This window comes from Prorops nasuta, unplaced genomic scaffold (assembly GCF_024137725.1).
Source record: "Prorops nasuta isolate Cenicafe-Biocafe unplaced genomic scaffold, Cenicafe_Pnas_1.2 PNAS00025, whole genome shotgun sequence".
NCBI lineage: Eukaryota > Metazoa > Arthropoda > Insecta > Hymenoptera > Bethylidae > Prorops > Prorops nasuta.
In genome coordinates, this window is record NW_027116822.1 from 1,494,243 (window position 1) to 1,517,640 (window position 23,398).

The following is a 23,398-nucleotide window of genomic DNA, read 5'->3' on the forward strand; positions in this document are numbered from 1 at the left end:
AATCGATTAATCATTAGTTACGTTTATTTTTTAATACAAACAGGAGGAAAAAGTTTAAATTTGTTTAATAAAAAAATTTTTAAATAAATTGTGGTTTAAACTAGTTTAAAGACTGATTGGACGGTAGGCTTTGAGTGTACCAATAGCAGTGTTTTGCCAAGAGCCAATAAGAGAAGATATAAAGTTGGCAATATTGCTCAAGACTGTCCTAAAATCCATTGCGTTGACCGTAATGACAGTTTCAACTTCAAGTAGTGACAGCTGTGCTCCTACTTGCCGTATAAGGCTCTGCTTTATCAATCCTCGATTTACACGGACTAGTTAAAGCCAGATCTCTTCAAATTTTTTAGTTTTAATGAGAAGAAAGCTGAGTAGAAAAACAGCCAGCAAGGGTAAGCTTAGCCAAATTATATTTACTCGAATAGATTTCGTTTGCCAACTGGTCATCTACCTGACAGATTTTTGTAAATATGGGTATGTCAACATCCACGTTTTGTATATAAAAAGTCTGCTACCAACAAATTTTCAACATAATTTTATTGATTAAACCTAATATCACGGGAAAATGCAACTTGAAGCATCCTGTATATTTTTATTTTTCACTGGCTTTTCAATTTTTGGTTATGTTTCTCACTTTATCGTATATACTCTAGTCAACAATTACCTTAACTGCTCCGTAGCCATAAATATGAAACATCATGCATACTGTAGAATAATAAATATTTAAAATTTCAATTTGTGTTGATTCTTTTTGTAGGAACTTATACGAACAAAATTTCTTTTCGCGAGAAAACTATTCAAAATTTAGATTTTTTGCTTTAAAGCAAAATATAAAAGTAGTTACAACCATTAAAGTGTAGGGCATTGTAAGTTTAACAATACTATTCGAAGAACGAAAAAACAAAATTTGTTGTGATTGTTAAAAAAAAGGAACAATCGAAATATAGTGATAAATTTAAAAACTGGTGGGATTGGGTGGCGTTTCGTATGAATCACTGATCAGGTTTGCTAATGAAAGAAGCATGGAGTAAGAAGATTTGAAATGTGTATAGCGAAAGATCAAAGAGTATAATTGTTAAAATAGAGTTCATAGTAATGAAAAAGCAGTAATAATGATTGGGAAATAATGGATAGTCAGATAAGTCAGAAAATAGCAAAAGAATTGTTAAAAGTAAATGAAAACGAATGAACATGGAGTAAAGGCGTTGTTCGAAGTAATAGCTGTAAGGATTTCGATTTGACCAATGGGAACTTTAGGGTGATGGGGATAAGTTGTGAATGGAATTCAGGTGTGGAAAAATCGAAGCTGGAATAGGATCGTTATGTCAGGATTGAGTAAAACAGTGATTGGATCGTTGAATCTCTTTATGAACGAACGAGCGACGAGTTGGCATATGAGGATATATGCATAGTGTGTAGAGCTTGGCGCTAATGATACATTAGTATAAGTGGATGAAATAAAGGAATAACGCGCAAAGCCACCGACCGGAAAGAGGTCAAACGCGTTCTAGCCTAACCATCAAAAAACCGGATCTACGAAATCTGAAAAGTCTTCACAATGGAGTCTCTCTCTCTCTCTCTCTCTCTCTCTCTCTCTCTCTGTTCAATTAAACAAGACAAGAAATAAACAAAAGTTAGAAATAAGATTAATTAAATAGAAATCGTAATGAAAGAAATACATTTATAAAAAGGAGAAAGGTTTGTTGGAATGTTAGTTCGGAGGGGGAAATTTATTGGTCAGATTGCTCAGATTCATTTGTAAATTGAATTATATAGGTTTGTGTCAGCATTGAGATAGGATTTCTTTTTTACTATTAGGTTAAGAAAGATGTACATGCTTCCTAAAAATTGATTGTTGCTTCTTAATTAGCAAGAGAAATTTGCCACGACTGCAAAAATGAAGCTGAATGTAACCGTCACGCGTCAGCTCTTCCAAGCATTTCCTGACAGCGTATGTGAGAACCTACTGAATATGTGTGAGGACGCGTTATTTCACGCTTATGGTAATAGTGGTAACAATGCACTCACACTATTTCTTTCTTCTTGTGGCTATGTCAATAATAATAATCTGTCCAACACAACTGTGTTATCTCATTTCATTATTTCTTATGTTTGATCCTTTCTAATTTGTTTTTCGTTTGTTTTCAGCCGTAGCCAATACACAGTAGAACTAATCTACCTTATATTCTTGATAAGAGTGATATTTGCCAGAGGTTAAAACATGCAAGGTACACAATGCAGGCTTGCGTGTTTGTGAATGAGTCTACGAATCCACGAAACAAGAACATTTTGCACGTGTGCTAGGAGACATTTGCTGTGGAATTGTGTGAGTGTGGTTCGCATGTTTAGTATGTGTAATACAAGCTACTCTTTACACACGTGTGCTACGCGACGAATACAATCTTGCGCTCACACACACAGCATTCAATGTGCTTTAGCACTCGTTCTGGATGCCAATTGTACAATTTGTGGTAATCGCAAGAATTCGTGGAATCTCTTGAACACCGTAGATCGGCAAAAAATTTGTATCTTCGTCGCCCAAAGCATCGTTAGCACGGCTCACTGCACTTGAAAGGAAAACTCCAAGAATCATTGGTTCGAATATTCAACTTTTGCTTTATATACACCCTTTTATATCTTCTTCTATATTGTATTCCAAACAATTCTTATAATCGTCTCTCACTCAATTTCTAGTATTCTTCATTTATTCTACTTGTATAAACATTATTTTTTTTTCAACAATTAATAGTTTTGTTTTAAATTATTAAGTTTTCACGTAGCAAACATGTTTTTGCAGTTTTATACGAGTCCCAGAGTTCTTTTTAGTGAAATATCCAAGGGTTTGAATAAGAAAAAGGGTAAAATTTGGGAGTTCCAGTCACGAATCGAGATCGAGTTTTGGCAAGTTTATGTTTTTGAAGTCGAGAGACCCTGACCAGCGCAAAATTTGCCGAGTCTCCTTATTAAAAATTTAATTATTGTTTAATAAATAAATAGAGACTGTGTGCAGTTCTGACCTGCGCATCTGCACAAGCATCATCCCCTCATCGACCCTCAAAAGCTCCAAGCACATCTCAACTCTTCACCACGAAAATTTTTCAGTTACTTTCCAACTGCCCGTAAAGCTACTTCCGGCTCCTCGCGTCGGTCAAAGTATTTTTCGAATAAACAAATACATCTTTTAAATTAAGAAATTAGAGTAAATATAAACAAAAAATAAATTTAACAGAAAATTAATATATTAGCTCTGTTATTTTTGTGTTTCAATTTTGAGCGTGGTTGACGAGGACAATAATAATTGGTCCAAACGCGTTTATTTTCCTTTTACGGAATTCCAGCAAAGGAGAAACGCGTGATTAAAGAAATTTCCTAGAATTCTAAAACGCACTGAAACTCGTAAACAAAACCAGTAACTTTTTTATTAAGAAATAACCAAGAAATAAGAGTAATAAAAAGCGAATTTACCAGAAATATTATATCAAATATATTATTTTTTTTATAAATTCGTGTGAGATTGATGAGGACCAGATTAATATATCCAAATACATTTCACTTTGTTTTCATAGAGTTCTAGCGAAGGCGGGACGGAATTAAATGTATTTCTTAGGATTTTAAAACGTACCGTAGCTCTTATACAATAAACCTGCAACGACTCGTTACTCGATTTATATTCTAGTCAGCTGTTGCAATAACCGAATATTTCTTGAGCTTCCATCGGATGTTCCATTTTTTCAAATTTATTTATTTATTTTTTCCTCAGTAGTTAGTTTTTTATTATCATTATTTTGTTATTAGTGTCACAGGTAAAATTGTTCATTATAATCTCTTTTATAATCGTTTTATTATTACAATTATTTTAAATTTATAATATTTATAGCAAAGAATACAGTGATTGTTTATAATTGTTTAATAATAATGTTTCGTCAATAGAAAGGTTAGAAGAAGAAGAAGCGATTTTGAGAAAATTCTCGCGCGAGTAAAATTATTGGGGAGATGCGATTTCATGCAGAACGCATCTAGGAAACGGGAACGAAGGAAGAACCAGATTACAATAACAGCATATCATTAGAGTCATTGATAACCCGTTTCTGAATAGAATGGTAACGAAGTCATTACAGCAGATAAATAATATAATTTAAACATAAGCACATGGTTCGCGCGACAGGTAGAAATTATGTAATCCCCTTAGGATCCAGAAAATCTACTATATTTCCCATAACAAAATTACCTATCCCTTAATCGATTCACCTTGAAACATTCCAACTGGATAATTTATAGTGATTTTGTGTTTTTACCATTGAACAATTTGAGAGAAAAATAATTTTCTATTAAAATGTTTAATGTTTAGAGAAATAAAACTATGGACTTTCCATGCACGACGTTGAATGTTTACAAGCGAATAGAAGCTGCACAGAGGGATTCCTAGTAAAGTAGGTCAAAGAAAAATAAACAAGAGTAAATTGAAGGATCGAATTTCAGAAAGCCGATTCGCTTGGAAATAAAGGGGTTTGGAAATTATTTTGTTGGGTTCATACCTACAGTAATGCGTCGAGGGAACAAGGTTTATTTGTGTAGATTATCACAATGAATCGTGGCTGATAAGAAAAACGTGAAGGACAGTGAATATAAAAGATTGAAGAGAAAGAGAGAGAGAATAGAACTTTGATGGTTCTCCATGGATTTTTGGTACCGACTGCTGCTCGGTGGACCAGAAAAAAAACTTGGAAAAGGTATAACAGACAATTTTAAAAATTTGTATAAGACTTAAAGTAAGAATTAAGTCAGAGCTTAAAAAAATGTTTGAAAAATTAGAGAGGAAATGAAATAATTCCATATGCGGAGTCTGAAATAAAATCCAATCTCGATAGTAGCAAATTCAGAGAATTTAAATTTGGATGAGAGGTCGGAGAAAATTGACGTTCCATTTACAGCTTTCTCATTTATAAATGGGATGGCATCTGGAGTCGAATGGGCCACTACTCTACCCAGCTCTATTTTTATCACCCGTACTTTTATCTAATAAACAAACAAACTCATGATCGCCGACTTTCTCTATCAAATAATAAAAATGAATTTTTTTATTACATATATGTGTATAAGAAACTGCGGTAAAAAAGGTATTTTATTACAAAAATAAATGAAATTAAATTTAAAATTATTTTTAAATTAAAAATTGTTTAATATAAGATGCTCAGTTAACTTGTGCCAAAGTGTTAATTTTATATGGACCTTATATGATTAAAAGAATAACATTCATAAACTAACTTTAAAATGATATAGGACTTTTATTCCTATAATTTTACTCTATATATAAAATGTTCAGTTTGGCAAAAAGTTAACCGAGTACCCTGTAGATCCATTTCCCTTATCATATGGTGACAAAAATTTGTCATAATGTATCAAATTTAATTTGTATGTAGAAAGGAGATTATTTTTTATTGGATTACTTTTTGAGAGGGATAGCTGAATGAATTTAATTGAGAATGTATACAAATACTGATAATGTTCCAGGAAGCTCGCGGTTGAAAGAGAAGCACAAGCCGACCAATTAGGACTATCGCGTTATGGGCCCCAGGTGATGAGTGTGCTGTGTCTATGCACTTCCAGTGTACACCAGAAGACCATAGATAGCGTACAGCAGCCAGACAAAATAATTCAAGCCTCGCCCAGCAACGGAAAAGAGAACATCAACCGCCAAGACATTCCCACCGACGAGCTGGCTTTACTAGCTAAACTGGAAGAAGCCAACAGGTATTTTTAAATTTTAATTTTCCGAAATTTACCTACAAATTTTTAATTCTGCAATTTTCAAACATCTTAATCATCTTTACAGATTTTAATATTTAATTCTTTGGTCACAGTTTTATAAATTAAAATTTATATTAATTTAACCAAGTACATGGTTTTAGTTTTAGTTTTTTTCTTTAACTAAAAATATTCAATGTATGGATTAGAGAAAAAAATTGTGTACATTAAGGATAATTTGCAGGCTTATTGAATCGGATGCAAAATCATTAAACTCTCTGCAGAGTAACCATAGTCGAAAGGGGTCTGATACTTCTCAGGTTTCTGTGACGTCGGGGGGCAGCAGTGGGGCTGATGCTGCCCCCCGACGTCAAACTGGAACTGATGGAGAGGAGAACAGATGGATACTATGGGGTCACATTGTAAATGATTGGGAATCACATTGGAAAAAACGAAAAGACTTTGTCAAGGAGCTTGTTCGACAAGGAATTCCACATCATTTTAGGTATAAAATATTTTTATCACTTTCTTACAAAAAGTCTTTAAAAAAGAGTACTCTATTATGCTCCCTAAATATTAACTGGATTTAAACATTCAATAAGTTTCTTTATGTTTGTTCTAAAAATGTATGGTATATGTTTATTTCCATATAATTTCTTCATTTTATTGATTAATGAAATTATTAATCAATAAAGAAGAGTTCTTGTGATGCATTGTCAATCTTTTACAGCAATGATGATGAATTGAATTAGTCTGTAATAAAGTGATTTAATTTTTTTAGAGGTATCGTGTGGCAGTTGTTAAGTGGTGCTCATGATTCACCTGTTAAAAAGCAATTCGCTGAATATATTAAAGCTACATCCGCTTGTGAGAGGATAATCAGGAGGGATATTGCTAGAACTTATCCAGAACATGATTTTTTTAAAGAGAAAGATGGACTTGGCCAAGAAAGTTTATTCAATGTTATGAAAGCATATAGTCTTCATGACAGGGAAGTTGGATATTGCCAGGGTTCTGGTTTTATTGTTGGCCTGCTCCTCATGCAGGTAATAAATCAATTATAAGGTCTTGCTCCCTCAATAAAAACCATGCAAACCCTTTCAATTCAATTATTGAAATAACTTGCTCTTCTCTTTGAATTATAGCAATTAAGTTATCTCATTTGCTTAATTTGATCATGCTCACAATTTATTTAATTAAGATTAATGCTTAGTAATAATAGTTAATGTTAATAATTTCAGCAAATGCCAGAAGAGGAGGCTTTTGCAGTATTAGTGGCGCTAATGCAAGAATACCGTCTACGTGATATGTTTAAGCCAAGCATGGCTGAACTTGGAGTATGCATGTATCAATTGGAGCATTTAGTAGCTGACACTCATCCTGAACTCCATGCTCATTTCACTGCTCAAGGATTTCATACATCAATGTATGCTTCCTCATGGTTTCTCACTCTGTTCACGACAGCTCTGAGCTTACCTCTAGCCTGTAGAATCTTTGACGTGTTTCTTTCTGACGGCATGGAAATCATCTTCAAGGTAGCATTGGCTATGCTTCATTTGGGAAAGGAGGATCTTCTCAGTTTGGACATGGAAGGAATGCTCAAGGTTCTTATTTAATTATTAAAATTCTCTCCTTTATTAATATACCTAGTTATTTTCTACAATTGCATTGCAATTTTGAATAATTTTTCTTTCAGTTCTTTCAAAAAGAACTTCCAGGGAGGGCAGAAAAGGATCCTGGGGGTCTGATGAATCTTGCATACGGTATGAAAATAAATCCGAAGAGAATGAAAAAATTGGAGAAGGATTATACTGTTTTAAAAATGAAGGAACAGGAAGAGATGGTGGAACTTCGAAGGCTGAGAGCAGAAAACAAATTGCTTAGGCAGAGAACTGAATTGCTTGAGGCAGAATCTGCAGAATTGGCTAATAGATTAGTAAAAGGACAGGTCTCAAGAGCTGAAGAAGAAGAAACCACGTTTGTGGTACAGAGGGAGCTTGCTGCTCTGAGACACACACATTTAGAGACCAGTCATCAACTGGAGCAGGCACACGAAGAATTAAGATCTATGGCCTTGCTGCTAGAAGAAAATGTGAACTCACGGCAATCATCTTTGGATGAGATGTTGCTGAAAGAGGAGGCTCTCTCACAGAGAGAAGAGATGGTGCAATGTCTTCAAGAAGAATTGGTCAGAGTGAGACTGCATGAGGCTGAGAATGATGCAACGATCAGAGAGCTCAGAGCTAGGATACAAGAACTAGAACAGGATAAAAAGACCTTGAGGGAGTCCACGCCTGATAACTCGGTTGCTCATCTACAAGAAGAGCTAATTGCAGTGAAACTCAGGGAAGCTGAGGCAAACCTTTCCTTGAAGGTATTTCAAATTTATTTTCTAGTGATATAGGTAAATGAAATTAAAATTAATAGTTTTTTATGTCTTAGGATCTTCGTCAGAGAGTAAGTGAGCTTAGTACGGCCTGGCAGAGACATTTGCAAGAACACAGGTCAGCACACGCAACCCAGCCAGCAGACTCCACGCCAAAGAAACTGCTGTTTTGGGAAAATCGTGGCCACGAAGTACAAAAATTTGAGGAGGATCTGATGACAACGCGAATTAGAGAAATGGAAGCTTTAACGGAGGTCAAGGAGCTCAGGTTAAAAGTTATGGAATTGGAGACTCAAGTACAAGTGGCGACGAATCAGTTGAGGAGGCAAGACGAAAATGGAAAGGTACTTAAGGAGGATCTCGAATCTGCGCTTACACGAGAAAAGGATCTTGCTGCGAAATTGAGAGAACAGCAGCACAAATACACTGATCTTGAGTCCAAAATGAAGGACGAATCATTGATGGCCAGGATCAGGGATGCCGAACATGCACAGCAGGTTGCTGAGCTCACACAAAAAATTTCTAGACTTGAACTTAAGGTATTCTATCAACAGTTTCCACTTATTCTTCTCGTTTGAAAGTCACTTTATTAATAAGAAATTATTAATTTTTCAGAATGAAGAAATGCACGCAGAGGGTGAACTTAGGAATAATTTAGACGATAGTGAGAGAGTCAGAGAACTTCAAGATAAAGTTGCAGAACTAAAGGCAGAGGTGAGTGAAAGTAATTTTGAAAAACTGGGGAATTTATGAGAAGCTTCGTAATATTGCAGTAAGGGGTGAACTTTTAACTGTATTGAGAAATGGAGACTTTGCTACTTAGCGTTGTCTTGTTTGATTTCGATAAATTATTAAAACTTCTATTTAATTATTTTTTAATATTGGTGTAGAAGCCCTTTAATAATTGAACTTCTAAGATTTAATAGTAGAATTTTGCTAAAAGCTTGTAGACTAATATTTGTTGGTAGTATTCCTAAAGTGAGCTTCTTAAACTAAAAATAATAATTTCAATAAAATTTTCTGAATCTTTTTACAAATAAATCACTTATTTTAAGGCTAATTATATGTAAGGGTACATAAAACTGTACATTTGTAATTATATTATGTGTGTTTCTCACTTATACTTATATTTTTATTCAGTGTCCATTTATTTTCACACATTGTTTGTTATTTATCTGTACATACATTTATTGGAAAGACAGCTGTTGACATGAGAAGAAGTTGAAGGATATGTAAGAGAAGCGATCTTTTGTTGAAAAGCAAATGGATAAATTTTGCAAAGGAAGGAAGACTATCATTATACACACCTCTTACTGCAATGCAATGCTATTTATCACGCTTAGTAAAGTTTTCATTGCTTTGTCTTGGAAGAAATCACGAGCTAAGGATTCTCTGCAATTAATATTATTAACAAATTTGCTTTTCATCTTCGCGTGAGACTGGAATTGTCTATAACACACAGCCGACATACGCTTTAAAAAAAACACAGCTATTATTTGATTAAAATATGACAAGGTACCTGTATACATTAAGGATACTAAGATTAATTAAATACATAAATTTACAGTGTTTTTAATTCATTCATCATAAATGAAGCTTATTACTAATTCATGAAAACTAAGCATTACAGAACGAGGATTAAAATAACAGAATGTATTAAATAAATGAAAGAAGAATACAATAGCCATAAGGATTGGAGTGCAAGTTGTAAACTGTGTTAATCGTTGGTTGAATTTACTATGAGAAAGCTGGATTAAAAGAAACGTCTTTATTGTGTTAGGGTACCTACAATCCGTACTGACAAGAGGATTATAAAAAGACTAATGATTTTATTTCTCATAAAACTAACCCTCTTTTGCTGTGTTATATCTGTCTCCCTAGTTCCCTTCACCAATCACCATTCCGGAGACTGACCCTTGGCGCTGGCCCGAGTAAGTCTTATTCATTTGGAATTTTTTCATTCTGCCTGTTTCTTTGTGGCACACTGATATCTATTTTTTCATCTTTAACCATGTAAATAATGCGGCTTTTTAATTTTTGTAATATCAACTGGGCATCAATACTTTCTTTTGTTGCAAAATGAATCATTTTTACGTCATTGGAACCAATTTGGCCACTGGGATTGGGACTGATTTACTCAATACTCATTTTTTTACATTTATATTTTCACTCTAATGGAACAATAATATTACAGTAATTTAATATAAATAAGCTTTAATTGCGAGAAATTAAGTATGAATGTTGTGTACCTGGAGGATCATTTTTTGGATCTGATCATTTTGAAAATTTTGTAAAATATAAAAGCGATGCTTAACTGTTGATTAAACGGTTTGTACAAATGTACATATACTTACATAATTGTATGTTATGTATCTTTAAGTGTGATTTAGAAATCTTTTATTGAACCTAATTATTGCTTACATCAGCATGAGTCAAATTGACCGGAAACTTGTAGTCCGAGGCCATACATAACTGTCGAATGTTATCGACGATTAAGGTGGATAATTACGCATCCTGTAGTCTCTATAATTGTGTTTAATTATGAATACATACTTGCATGTTATTTAGAGAAAACTGTAGATAGCTTTTATTATCTTATGCGTTTATTTAAGTTAAAAGGAATATTTATTATATTTAGTATCTTAAATATTTATACATTTCTAAATTTTGTTCTTCATAAAGCAAAGGTACAAGTTTGTGTTATTAGCATATGCAGAATAGTGTTTCCTGTTTGTAATATTATTATTGTTTCATTTTATAACTTATGAAAATATGAAATTTACTACTGTCTTGCTCAAGATGGAATGGATTTTCGACAAATTTTAATACCTTTATAAAAATAAAATCCTGGCGTACAAAGTACTTTTCCTATATTTCATTAGTTTTATTATTATTCCTTTCAAATATAGAATGAAACCTTTTAATTTGTTTTGGTAAGACAAGTATTTTAAAAATATTTTTAAAATACTCAAAATAAACTAACATTATTGAAGAACATTTTATGTCATTTGGAGGCCAGAATAATTAGATCTTATCCTGTAATATTTATATTCTATGAGAGTGTCGATAAGTACTCTTTTAGTGATGAAATAATAGTAAGGAGAATTTTAAAAATTCTTGAAAATTGATATTGAAGACATTGTTTGATATTAGTTGAAAGGAAATTAATTAATGAAACTAATCAATACGAACTTTCGCAGGTCATCAGACTAGATCATTCGAAGCAACGATGGACGGGCTTATCAGATCAGGCACGAAGTTTTAGCGTTGAAGCTGAAAGTGAGTTGGACGATCGTGATCTACGAATTTGCCTGCAGGATCATATCAATTCGGCCACGTCAAACACACCCGAAGCATAAATTTCATATAGTATTTGTATGTATGTCAGATTAGGCAGCTATTTGAGTAACACTGACCCATTGTCGTTTTGAATGATGGCATTGTAAAAACGGCAGAGCTTTCCCCACTTAAAGCGAGAAGCCTTCGAGAACAGTAACGGTCCCTCTAATGATTTTCACTATTAGGATTAGTATTAATTGCGTAGTAATTAGCTTGTTATTAACACTGCTATGTACAACTAACCAGAATTAGTAATCTGGTTGATTTTGATTGTCATCAGGTTTTGAACTGACTCAGTTTCCTCCAAATATTTATTTCAAGCGCAATTATTACTTTAGTAGTGTAATTTTAGTGGTGCAATACTTATTCCAATAGCAATACTATACATACAAGCATATAAATACATAGATCCTATTTATTTTATCTATTAGAAAAAAAATGAGTCTATCCAGATGTTTATTATATGGAAAAGAGTATTTTTGTTATTTTATAGATATTGCAGCGAGCTTGCAAATTTTAGAATTATTATTTACATCTTGACTTTTATCATATAATATTTTATTTATTGCTACACGTTTAAAATATTTATACATTGATATTTTTAAAATTAATGATATATAGTAATCTTCATTTGCAAAAATGCATTTAATTTTAATCAATATTTTATCAACTTGTTTTCATTTGTAATTTCTATATAAATTTCCAATATTTTACATTCCAATAGGAAATACATTTTATGGTAGATTAGAATTTTTATCTTTACTGAGTCGACTGCCAAAGTAGTAGTTAATAGTTCTTCCTTCAAAGCCTGGTAACAATAAACTCGACAGATTCTAGAAAATTAGTATCTAATACAAACTTAAAAAGGAATTGTTTTTATGCTAAAAGATTTCATGGACTTGTATTGGTACAAGTAAAAGATATAAATCTGTATGTGACTAGATGTTACAGAAATTTAATGTTAGGGACTGTATAAGATAATTTCAAATTAATTGGGTGATTCAACAATTGGATATTAGTAGACTATTATGTTGGACTATCTTCTTGAATATATCATTGTTTCTGTATTTGTAAAATACACAAAGCCTGACGCGAATGGTAATCAATGCGGATCGGACATGTGAGAAAAATTCTTCAAATCGTAAAAACCTATTGGAATGTGATAATTACTTTCAATGTAACTAGATAATTTCCTGCATTGTCTCATGATGAGTTATGTCAAGAATTTTCAGTATCTTTGTAACTTTGGCCTAAAATCTCTAATATTTAAAAACAATAAGAGACAAAGTTCGTTATACAAAACTAATTTTGAAATTGGCAAGGACATGTTAAGATTAACTTAACTAGTAATATAGAATTTGTACAGGAAGAAAATTATATTCTTGGGTATTAACAAGAAAATTTTGTTGAAAAAAAATATCATGTTCGAAGGTGAAAACTATTGTACTTTGCAAATTTTTCGCATATCCGATATTAGGGGCTTAAAGAGATATATTCTAGATCACATTTATAATCGTATACAAAATAGATGATTATAAAATTACAAAAAAAAAGGTAATAAAATAGCTGATTAGAATTTTCGTCAGTGTATTGTTAGAAAAAATGTAGAAGATAGGAAAGAATTATTTATACTCACCTAATATGAGTATTTTTTTCATCTGGACTTTTAAAATTTTAACTTATACTTCAATCACAATCTTAGACAAGCCAATATTAATATGTAAAAAATGTGGAAGTATTGTTCGATACACTGCAGTAATGTTTTTAAATATTCGACAACGATGAATCTGTGCGCTTATTTTTTAGGCTGCGTCCAAACGCATAAACTATACAATGAAAAATAAGAAATTATAATTTAATTAATTTTGTCCAAGCAAAACTTAATGCAATGATATAACAAACCTTGATTAATGAAATTATATGCAAAACGGAATTATTTTGATCATTGTCATCCTTTAAAAGGTGCTTATAAATTTTATTCATATGATGTATGATATTTTGCATTGAATCGCTTTTTGCAATAATCTTGTTCAGTATTATTTAAAAAAAATATATTTAGAACATATACAATCATCACACTATTTAAATGCTTAGCGTTAATATTTTCATTGCATTAATATTTTTATTGGTAAGCTCCAGTGTGATTTTTATTGCAAATGAATGAGAGACAAGAGAAGAAAAAATGTGTCAAATTGTACTTAAGCTCGTATCAATATTAACCATTAATGTCAATTTTACATATTTTTAATGTTGATATAAATAACAGCAAAAGAGAAAATCATTATTTCATTAGTTTTATATGTACTAACTTAACAAAAATAATATCAGCTTTTTTTTTATATTTGAAACTAGAAAATACTCTTATTTTTAATATCCCTTGATAGATAGAATCTTTGGAAGTTTTGATCGTAAAAGCGTTTCAAGTGCATACGTTAATTTCTTGCTTTTTCTGAAAGAATGCGAGAAGCATCTGAGTGGTGTGAATGGTAGCGTTTGTATATTTATAAGAAAAAATTTGATATATTAATATTGTTAGAGGAACGTGAGAAAATGGGAACATGAAACAAGCGTAATCAATGGCGAACCATCAATTGTTAACTCGTTTTTTAATCTCTAAGAGAAGCAATTAATATAATTAATTGTTTTTTTCGAAATCTACGATTTTTTATCAGCTCTCAGTATTTTTAAAGAATCTACGATATATTTATCGTGTATTTTTATTTTATCTTTACCGCCAGATAACATTTAATTATTCCATATATTATAGATATTATAGTATTTGCTCTATGAGAATTGTATTAATTTCATTAATCCAGCAGAAAAGCTAAGTTATGTTTTTATGAAAACAGAAACGTTACTATTTTATAACGTGACATATGCAGAATCAATAAAATGTATTGCACACTTATAGTGTTTTTACATTCCTCAACAATTCATCTAATTATTTCATCGACAGCATCGTTTTAAGAGGATTCAACTTGAAATTATTGGAACTCTTGACCTTCTTAACGAAGGAAGAGGGGAGAGAGTGCAATGAGTAAGAAAGGGGGAGGGGGTCTAATTTAGAAAATTAAGGGATTTTAACAATTGCAAATTATCAATGCGCGATGCTAAAATTTCTCGATTAATTTTCTAAACAAAGGCGATGATTGAAAAACAGTAAATCATGAAAAAAGGGGGTTCTCTTCTCTTATGGTTAGTGCAGCGTTGCCAGTTTTATGCTGTTCGGATTTAGCAGCTGCTGGGATGTCGCGTCCCCCCTTTTTTCCCCTATTCCCTTTCGTCCCCTCTCCCTAAAGCGCCCTTCACACCGTGAGAGAGCTACCACCAAAGCTAACAATTTTTACCATTTATTTGCAATGGTTTTTAATATACTAAAAATGTCTTTATATAAAACACAAACCATACATTATTAAACGTTCTTTTATTTTTGTTTAAGGTACGTTGATAGTTCATCTTTACTTTGAAAAATATAAAACAGAATTTATTAGACGAGAAATAATCATAATTATTAAGATTTGCTGCTTTAATTTTATTTGTAGTAACGTGTAAAAACGTCTTATTATTTTTAAAGGAGATAATTCTCTCTCGAGTTAAAGATAATTCGATGTAATTTGATGCTGAATTTGGCCAGGTCCTATTTATGTAAATCAGCGTATCGAATTATTCCAAAAGTATGTCGGTCAGATAAAAATCAAGACTGAAGGGTGTAATTACACAGATCGGGATAGTGAAATTATATAGGTTTATTGATCTTTGGACGGTTTAATTTATTAATTAAGGGATGAGTAATACTGGATGGGGGCGCCCTTGTGGTTACCGACCGAGGTCAGCAGGGCTTGGGAAAATGGCGGGCCGATGGAATGTATTCAAAAACGTTATAAGATTATTTCTGGCATATTATATTTGATTAAAAGGTTTATTAATAGTCTTTTACCAATTTAGTTTTAACCTAATTTCCTATAGATCGTGATATCATAATGACTATCGAATTGAAATTAAATAAACCTAAATAATAATATACAGTAAAAAAAACTTATAAAATCTTCTAAATTCGACAAAAATTAAATAACATATACAATATTTCCTCTAAGAAAACTCTACGCTAACCATTTACTTTTCTTTTTCAGGAATTAATTGAAGCTCTAGTATCATAGAGAATAAACCGAAAATTTCTATAGTTGAGGTGCATAAGTTGATTCTGAATAATGTTCGAATTTTGTGGGGTCCAGGACAAATAGATTGAGATTGAGACGTATGTTGCGGCTATTTGAGGTCAGGGGTAGTAGGTTTGCGAAATTGTCAAAGATTCTTCAATGGTAAATAAAGGAACGAATCGGCTATGTGAGACGGGATGGACATGGGACTATGGGACCGGTATGTGCGTGACTTTATGGGGGTCCTGGCGCTGTTGCCATTTGTCATATATCGAAGGGGTCTAGCTAGTGTGGCGGCGGTGGAGGTGGTGGTGATTATGGTGGGGTTGTGGAACTCAGTTGTTCATTCGCTCGTATATACGCTTTTGGTGATTGAGGGGGTGAGGGTGAGGGGAATCAGCGATACAGGGGACGCCAGGGGTGGCGGGCCAATTAAAGATGGCGGCTTGGTGGGGTGTGGCGCTGGCGCATGCGCACGAATCCTTTTGGTGGGGGGAAACCGGCCGGCTAGAGAATCCGTGGAACCGCGAACCGTTCGAGTTGCTCGTTGTCAGGCAGTTTTGCGTGTCGTGAGTCCAGGACGCTCCTGCTCTTAGCTCCCCGATATATTAACAAAAAGTTGAAGCAAGTGAGGGAGAGAGAGATAGAGTTCGGTGAAAATGACGATGGCCACGGAGACGGAGAATAACGGGCCCGAGAGCAAGGAGATCAAGGACGTTAAGGAGATGAAGGATGCGTTGAAGGACGAGACGCCGCCGGACAATAAGCAGGAAGAAGCGAAAAAGGATGAAGCGAAGAAGGACGAGCAGCCGGCTGACGCCAATGCCCAACCAGCACCCACCAAGGCCATTACCGTCCACAAAACCAACTACGAGAAGGATGTTGTGTATCTTTTCCAGTTCTCCAGGACCCCGTTGCTACCATCGGCCTCGCCGTATTGCCTCAAGGTGGAAACGTGGCTTCGGCTCAACAACATCAAATACGAGGTTTGTACATATCAGCTTTGCAGCATCCTCCGCGCCATCTTCGACTGCACCCCCACAAAAAGAGCAAAATATCCCTTGAAAAACGCTAGGAAAAGCCACGATTGGCCCAGGGATTCGTAGCGTTCCGATGATCAAAAGGGAATATTAAACTTGTCAACGAAATTATACATCCCCATTTTATCGATTTGAAGGATGGCCAAATGGACCGAGAATTCTATTCTCCACCTAGTTCGAGAGTTTTGTGAGATTTTACTCAAATCAACTAATCGAGGAATAGTGAAAAAAGTAGCCGGTTACTTTTGATCGATTCATGGGCGTCGGATCTTGAGCGACGCTCCAATGAAATTTTTTCCAAGCGTCAAACCGCTCATTCTTGTACGGATTTTCACAATCTTCTGTAGGTAATAAACACTACAGGTTTTTTCTCGTTCGCTGTAAACGTCAAGTTACGACCACCACTAGAATTCGAAGTTTCGAGTTCTCTGAAATCTGTCGATGACTGTACCTGTTTATTTTGACTAGTGAAATCGAATTTCCAATTGACTTTTCTTGAATTTTGGAATGCGAGATCGGATCTCGAAAGCTTTATCGAATTCTGTGATGGGGAAGATGTTTGAATAGGATTTTGAGAGGGAAATATGATGGATGTGCACTTTTAGGTTAACTCGATTCTTCGGAATGTTTGAAAATCGAGATAGGAGGCGGAAAATTGGAACTTTCGTTTTGATTTATGGGCGTCAGACCATAGGCGTCGGTTTTGCGTTCGACGGTCTCTGGATCGATATACTCTTGTGAGAAAGGGCAAAAATGATCAAAAATTATAGAAATTTAATGCCAGAGGTTAACGTATTTTGCCCATAGGCGTAGACTTTTTTTTAACAAGGTTTTAATTTAACAGAGAGTGAATCGCGAATCGTGTTTCAAAATGGCGACCCTCTTCTGTCACTTTAGGAACACGCAAGGCTGTGTTTTCCGATTCATCCGTAATTCTCACAGATAACAATTTTATCTAAATACCAACGTAAATATAATATCCGGTTGATTATTTATACAACAAAAAAAATATTAAATTACAAACCTTGAACGTTGAAGAGAAGTGATTATCTCGTTGGCCATGATATTTTTAAATACACAGAATATTAATGAAAATTTTCGTTTGCAAAAAATTCTATCTGCTTCGATTTTAGTACGTTCGAGTCAAACTTTTGGAAAAAGATGTCGTATTTGTGACTCTTCTCGATCTTTTCAGACTTGCGCAGTGTAGATTTGTTGCTGGGAGAATCCAACATAATCCTTGATCGAGATCTCACCATATTTCATCTTAATGAATTTAATTATGATTTTCCTGGTTAATTAATACAGACTATATTTTTTTCCTCTAGAATTCCCCAATAACGGTCCGTTTCCCGTTACCCCTGCAAACTGGGTGAGGTGCTCCTCTTTACTGTTTCCTATGGAAATGTTTATATAGACACGAGTATGCGTGTGTACGTGTATGTTTACGTCCAGGAACCCTTGAGAGCAAGCCAAGCCTTGATCGAAAAATTCCAAATTGTTCTAAGAATTTCCATAATTAAGGAAGAACTATTGTAAATTTTCCTGAATTGTTTTGAGAAGCTGTACATTTTCAGAAAGCAGAACTGCTTTCTTCGACGAAGAGAGAAATAATGGATAACAGTGAATAATATCATTTTCCAAGATCTTGTGAAAGGGAGTTAATCCTTGATCGTAAAAAAGAAATAATATTGCGATAAAATCTGACCGGATAATTTCATAAGTCGATTTTATCGATTAGTCAGTGTCGGTAAGAAAAAGTGTTTAAAACTGGCTCAGCAACTCTTATCACTTTTACAGATTGCGGTACATTCGGCGACGTATAAAGTGTATCACTGCTACATTTAAAAGTTCCGTGGCTGATTAATATATAAGAACATTCTACCTTGGGTCAAACAAGTGCTTTTACTTGAAACTTCTGGGATCAAAAACTGGTTAATTTTGAATTCTTATTCTTAATTAAATAAACGAATTAAATTTAATAGTGTAATAAATTGCCATCTTTTACACTGTTAACAAGATGCAAAGTATACTTGTTAAAAAAAAATTGAAGCCTGAAAAAAGTGAATATAAACGTAGATTTAATTAAGAGTGAGGGTTTTTGGTTTAGTTACTTGGGATTTTCTCGGTAGTCCAAGTAAACAAAAGGGGTGTATATAATCAAATAAGTGGCGTAAGAAGCAGGGAGAGAAGGCGGATGGGATTTACGGTGTATAGTTACAAATCCGTCTGTTTGAGTGTTCGCGTATCCTTGTGGGTGCTGCAAGATGCCAAACACACATGGGACAGGCAGGATCAAGGCTCATGAGGGCATTCGGCTGTGTTCAAGTTGGAAACCCTCCAATGGACCTTCCCCCACCAATTCACCCGCGCGCGTCTCCGCTACCTTCGCCCTCCCCTCCAAACTCGTTTTAAAAGTCCGCAGGAATGCATGCAGACGGGCCTTTCACCTCTTTCGCGAGAAAATACACTTTCATGCTTTTCAATCCACGCGCCGCCAATCGCGCACCAATCAGCTTTAGCCTCTTTCTTATTCGCGCATCCGACCAATCGTATGCCCCTACATTTCGCGCCAAAACTAAATGCACCAATCGCGTTACTGGACCCCCTCTTAAAGAATTGCCAATATTTTCGAACTACAAACAATTAATAACTCTTAGTTTCTACGCTATAAAACCATCCTAAAACATTGAATCAACGTTCTTTCTCTGTTTTTCGTTATGCATTAAGATTCTTTAACGCGGAAAATATAATAAAAGGTTGCGAGTAGTGCGTGACAGGAAAAATAATTTAATGGCTGCTAATGCCTGATGTAAAACCGCGCAAGATATTGTATTTTATTGTCTTGTAGAGTTCTTCCTCTCGCACAATAAATCCATTATCCATAACGCGTTTGCTGATTGCGAGACAAAGCAATTTTCTATAGCCCGATGACTCGGTCGATGCTTCCAGAGAATTCTAGCTTACTCCTGCGTTGTTGCTCGTGAAATACACAATCTTGGTAAAACATAAACATGGAATTATTTTTCTATATTTTGATTTTTCTTTTTATATTTTAGTTTTCTCCGTATGTCCAATGTGCTCTGCGGTTGTGTATATTTACGTTTGTTTTTCGTTGCTTACAGTTTATCTTGTTTATTTACGCGCCTGCGCAGAAATCCTCGGTTTACTAGGTGCAAGAGGAGGGGAACTCAGCATTTGCTTTAGTTTCTTCCATGTCGTTGTGTCATTCGACATCTGTTGAACATAACGCTTCCTAGAATGAGCTGACTTACCAGAATCTCCACTCGAATGTGAAGATCATAACAAAATATTCTAGTATCTGCCCTGTATACAATGAGTTCGCCGAATTTTTATTAACGACAGGATTAACCGTATCCAAACACAATTTGATACAAACTTTCAGATCTTGCGAGAAGAATGGTTGTTGACGCTGTAAGTTCACAGAAATAAATGGTCAAATTTACGACCTTATACGCTGAGAAGGTACATAGTCTTCGTGAGATGCGGTATTGTCTCGACGGCAAGTACTCATAAAAAACCATACAGCGGTGAGACTCAACTTCTTACATCGCAAGTTCTTATACCATAACCTCAAAACCAATTTCGAATTGAATTATCTTAATAAATTAAACAATGTCTTTGTTTAAATTTAATTATAGGCATAACACGATACTATCTTCTTAAATAATTTTTAAGAAGACCAAAGATGGGAAATTCCTTTTTATTCAGAATCAAAAGAGTCTTTGCAAAAAATTGATATCTCTTATTGTTATGAAATAAATGTTTACGTCCATACTCTGTAGTGAGTTTAAGTATACACCTTGGACATTATAACATTTTTCTGCAGAAACCAATTATAGAAGAGAAAGTAATAATTAAAAAAAACAAAATATCTATTTTTCATTCTGCTTTTGTTTCCCAATAAGATACAAACTACCTCGGTGAAGACAATATTTATTCAGCTTGCTTTTTCTCTTGTTTTTCGAGGCTGGACTAATAAACACATCATCCCCCTTACCCACCTAGCCTTAAAAAAGAAATCACCAGTAATCTGCACGTTTCTCTGTTATTTTTAACCCTTGAACTATAATATCTGATATGAGACATACATAACGCACTGTCAATTTGACTCGATTCACTTTTAATCCACTCTGAATAAACGATGACCCATCGATGCTTCTTGGTAAAATGTTTAATTCAAAGTCAAAACTACGACTTTAACCCGAATTTCTTAAATTATATTAAACAAAAAAAAAACATTTAAAAAGTTTATAATTTTTTGTTTACCAAATTCTATATTTTTACAATTTTCAATATTTTCCTTCAATGATTAACGATTGATATTTTTTGTCTTGCTCTATCACTCCAACCTTTAAATATGTTAATTTATACAATAAAGAATACTTGCGAACAGCATATTTGTCTTTTTTTATATAACTTTTATAAATCTATCATTGTTTTTTTTCGCATTCCCCGGCGTTCCCCACTTGGAGATGGATGCAAATAATATTTAATTGCAAGCCGGGGCTCGCATTCCTGGGCTATTTGTGTCGCGGAAAACGCGCGTTTTGCATGCACAACAACCGATCGCAATGGCGACTCATTGAATTTAGATTGAAGCTACTAACCATGCTGAACTGTCACACATTGACGGCCACTTAACTCATAATAGAAGATGTTCAAGAGAGAGGGCCAATGCAAGCCTGTCTGCCTGCCTGCCTGCTTTCCAGTCTTCCTTTTAATGGAATCGATCCGTTAACAAACGCTTCTCGAATCTTCTTGTATAATTTTGTATGTAAAATTTCTTAATTTCTAGTTAAACATTGAAAAAATGATCAAAAACATTACTAGGACTGAATTTATTTAATTTTTGCATAAAAATAATAATTTATTGAGCAGTTCTGCAAGAAGAAGGCCGATGTAAGATTCAGGAGCGCTTTCCTGTTTTCTTTTTATTTAAATCGATCCACTAACAGAAGCTTTTCGATTCTTTACATGTATTTCTATACGTGAAAATCATTAATCCCTAATTAAATGTTGAAAAATTATTGATTTTCTGTGTAAACTTATATTCGTAGGACAAAATCTATTTCATTTTCGTATAAACTGATTTATTTATCGATCGACAGTTTAATATTAAAATTATTAATTTTTATGTTTTTATCAATAGAATTTTGGTCGTTTTGTCGTGATTGTAACCAATTTTGCTATGATAGTATTAATTTTTATGTATATGGGTCAGCACGGTGAAAAAATAGGTCGCGACTGATGGGGAGGATGTACCCATTGAACTAATCATTATACGAGCAAAGGTATAAATAACGCACGGTGAGACCTGGTTCACACTGGTCAATTTCGTTCAACTATAAATAATCTACACCTTTTCAATAAACTCTCATTATTGCCAAGCTTCGCGTGTGAACTTTGACTCCAATTGTTTCTCTTCAGAGGTATCCTGTATTTTCAATTAATCGCAATCTTAGATTTTTTTATTATTTTACAAAATGTACATCTTTATAAATACTCGGTAGCTTGTGTTTTATTAAAATAGATAAAAATGAAAATTTAGTTCAACTTTATAATTAATTCTTCAATAAATGCTAATTATTACTAATTTTCACGTGTGAACTTTCCTCTGCGTTTCTTTCTCTCCAGAATAATCCATGTAATTTCATTCGATCACTAAGTTTACATTCCCATTTAGTACTGAGTAACTTAAAGACATCTTTTAGATGTATTTTAGTCAATTGGATGACTTAAAGATGTCTATAAGAGAACTTTTAGTCAAGTGTGCTGTATGGGTTGCTTTATTAAACCAGCAATTGCAGATATTTTTAAATACTCGATATTTCACGTTTTATTTAACTTCAACGACTTATTAAATCCGTTGAACGCATCCCAATAGACGCTTTAATCAATTATCGAAAGGATAAATCGCAATTACACCGACGCTCGATGTAGTTAAATTGTCGATTGTTGTTACTTGCTCGCATTCCAGATATGATAATGAGTTTTTTTTCTCGAGAATTGTAATTAGCAGGTGATTTAGTAGAGCGATTAGAAATATTTCTAGGCGCGGCTCGTAAAGTTGACAGAAGGATGCACGTGCCAGGTGCTACCAGTACTTAAAAAAAACATTAATGAGAAAACTGCATACCGAGATTATTACGAAACAGAATCGGCGGCACGTCTCCCCTGAAGCGTGCTTTATGGTGTTGCGGTCGCTCGCAAATCTAGGTTATGAGTTATTCGACGCGCCACTTTACAATTTTTCCCTTTTTTTCCTACTAGCCCTTTGCTGAAAGGTCTTAAATTTATGCATTTTTAATACCGTGCAAAATCTTCCACTTTTCGTTACTGCTAAATTAAACGTTAAAACGATTGCTGGAAAAAATAATAAACATTTTGATGCGAACATGGCTTCTCAATAAATTGCACAAATTCGATCTTCACCCTCTTGTTGGTCTACTGAGAAAGCTGAATCAAGTGACGCGATGAAATCTCGATAGTAATTAATGAGAAAGGTTATAAAACTTATCCATAAACAGATTCTAGTTATTTTGTACTGTAAGCCAATGTGAAGACTCTCCAGAACCTGGTTAACTCAAAAAAGAAGCAAATTATTATTATTTATTCACTTTAAGACATTTGGCACGTTTATTCTATATCCTAGTCATATTTGTCCAACGTTTCTGATAGAACACCTAATATTTAGTATTTCTTTCTCA

General features: G+C 33.9%; 2 protein-coding genes across 8 annotated transcripts in view; both read left to right on the top strand.

The window, feature by feature from the left end:
• Positions 1-233: 233 nt before the first annotated feature.
• Evi5 (ecotropic viral integration site 5) lies at positions 234-14,356 on the top strand. 6 transcript variants are annotated; one of them, XM_066741448.1, is made up of 10 exons: positions 3,263-4,730; positions 5,512-5,751; positions 5,990-6,250; positions 6,527-6,791; positions 6,987-7,349; positions 7,442-8,119; positions 8,188-8,670; positions 8,747-8,845; positions 10,013-10,062; positions 11,332-11,479. In XM_066741448.1, the coding sequence occupies exons 1-10, from the start codon at positions 4,666-4,668 to the stop codon at positions 11,342-11,344; spliced, it is 2,517 nt and encodes an 838-aa protein (XP_066597545.1). In that variant the 5' UTR covers positions 3,263-4,665; the 3' UTR covers positions 11,345-11,479. The 6 variants fall into 6 exon arrangements, with proteins under 6 accessions (XP_066597546.1, XP_066597547.1, XP_066597545.1 ...); XM_066741446.1 differs by lacking the exon at positions 10,013-10,062 and having other exon boundaries at positions 3,264-4,430; positions 4,542-4,730; positions 11,332-14,356; XM_066741445.1 differs by lacking the exon at positions 10,013-10,062 and having other exon boundaries at positions 3,264-4,100; positions 4,480-4,730; positions 11,332-14,356.
• Positions 14,357-16,158: 1,802 nt separating this feature from the next.
• Positions 16,159-23,398, top strand: part of fax (failed axon connections) — a 28,859-nt gene continuing 21,619 nt past the window's right edge. For both annotated transcript variants that reach the window (XM_066741682.1, XM_066741683.1), the window contains exon 1: positions 16,159-16,613. In XM_066741682.1, coding sequence (XP_066597779.1) covers positions 16,287-16,613 — 327 coding nt within the window. In that variant the 5' untranslated portion in view covers positions 16,159-16,286. The remainder of the gene's footprint in view (positions 16,614-23,398) is intronic.

What these genes read in the sequence shown, in the direction of transcription:
- Evi5 (XM_066741446.1), top strand. Translation starts at nt 4,666, where the DNA reads ATGGTTCTCCATGGATTTTTGGTACCGACTGCTGCTCGGTGGACCAGA. An exon ending in GGAATTCCACATCATTTTAG is followed by an intron (nt 6,251 to 6,526) that starts GTATAAAATATT and finishes TAATTTTTTTAG; the next exon opens with AGGTATCGTGTGGCAGTTGT. An exon ending in ACATGGAAGGAATGCTCAAG is followed by an intron (nt 7,350 to 7,441) that starts GTTCTTATTTAA and finishes TTTTTCTTTCAG; the next exon opens with TTCTTTCAAAAAGAACTTCC.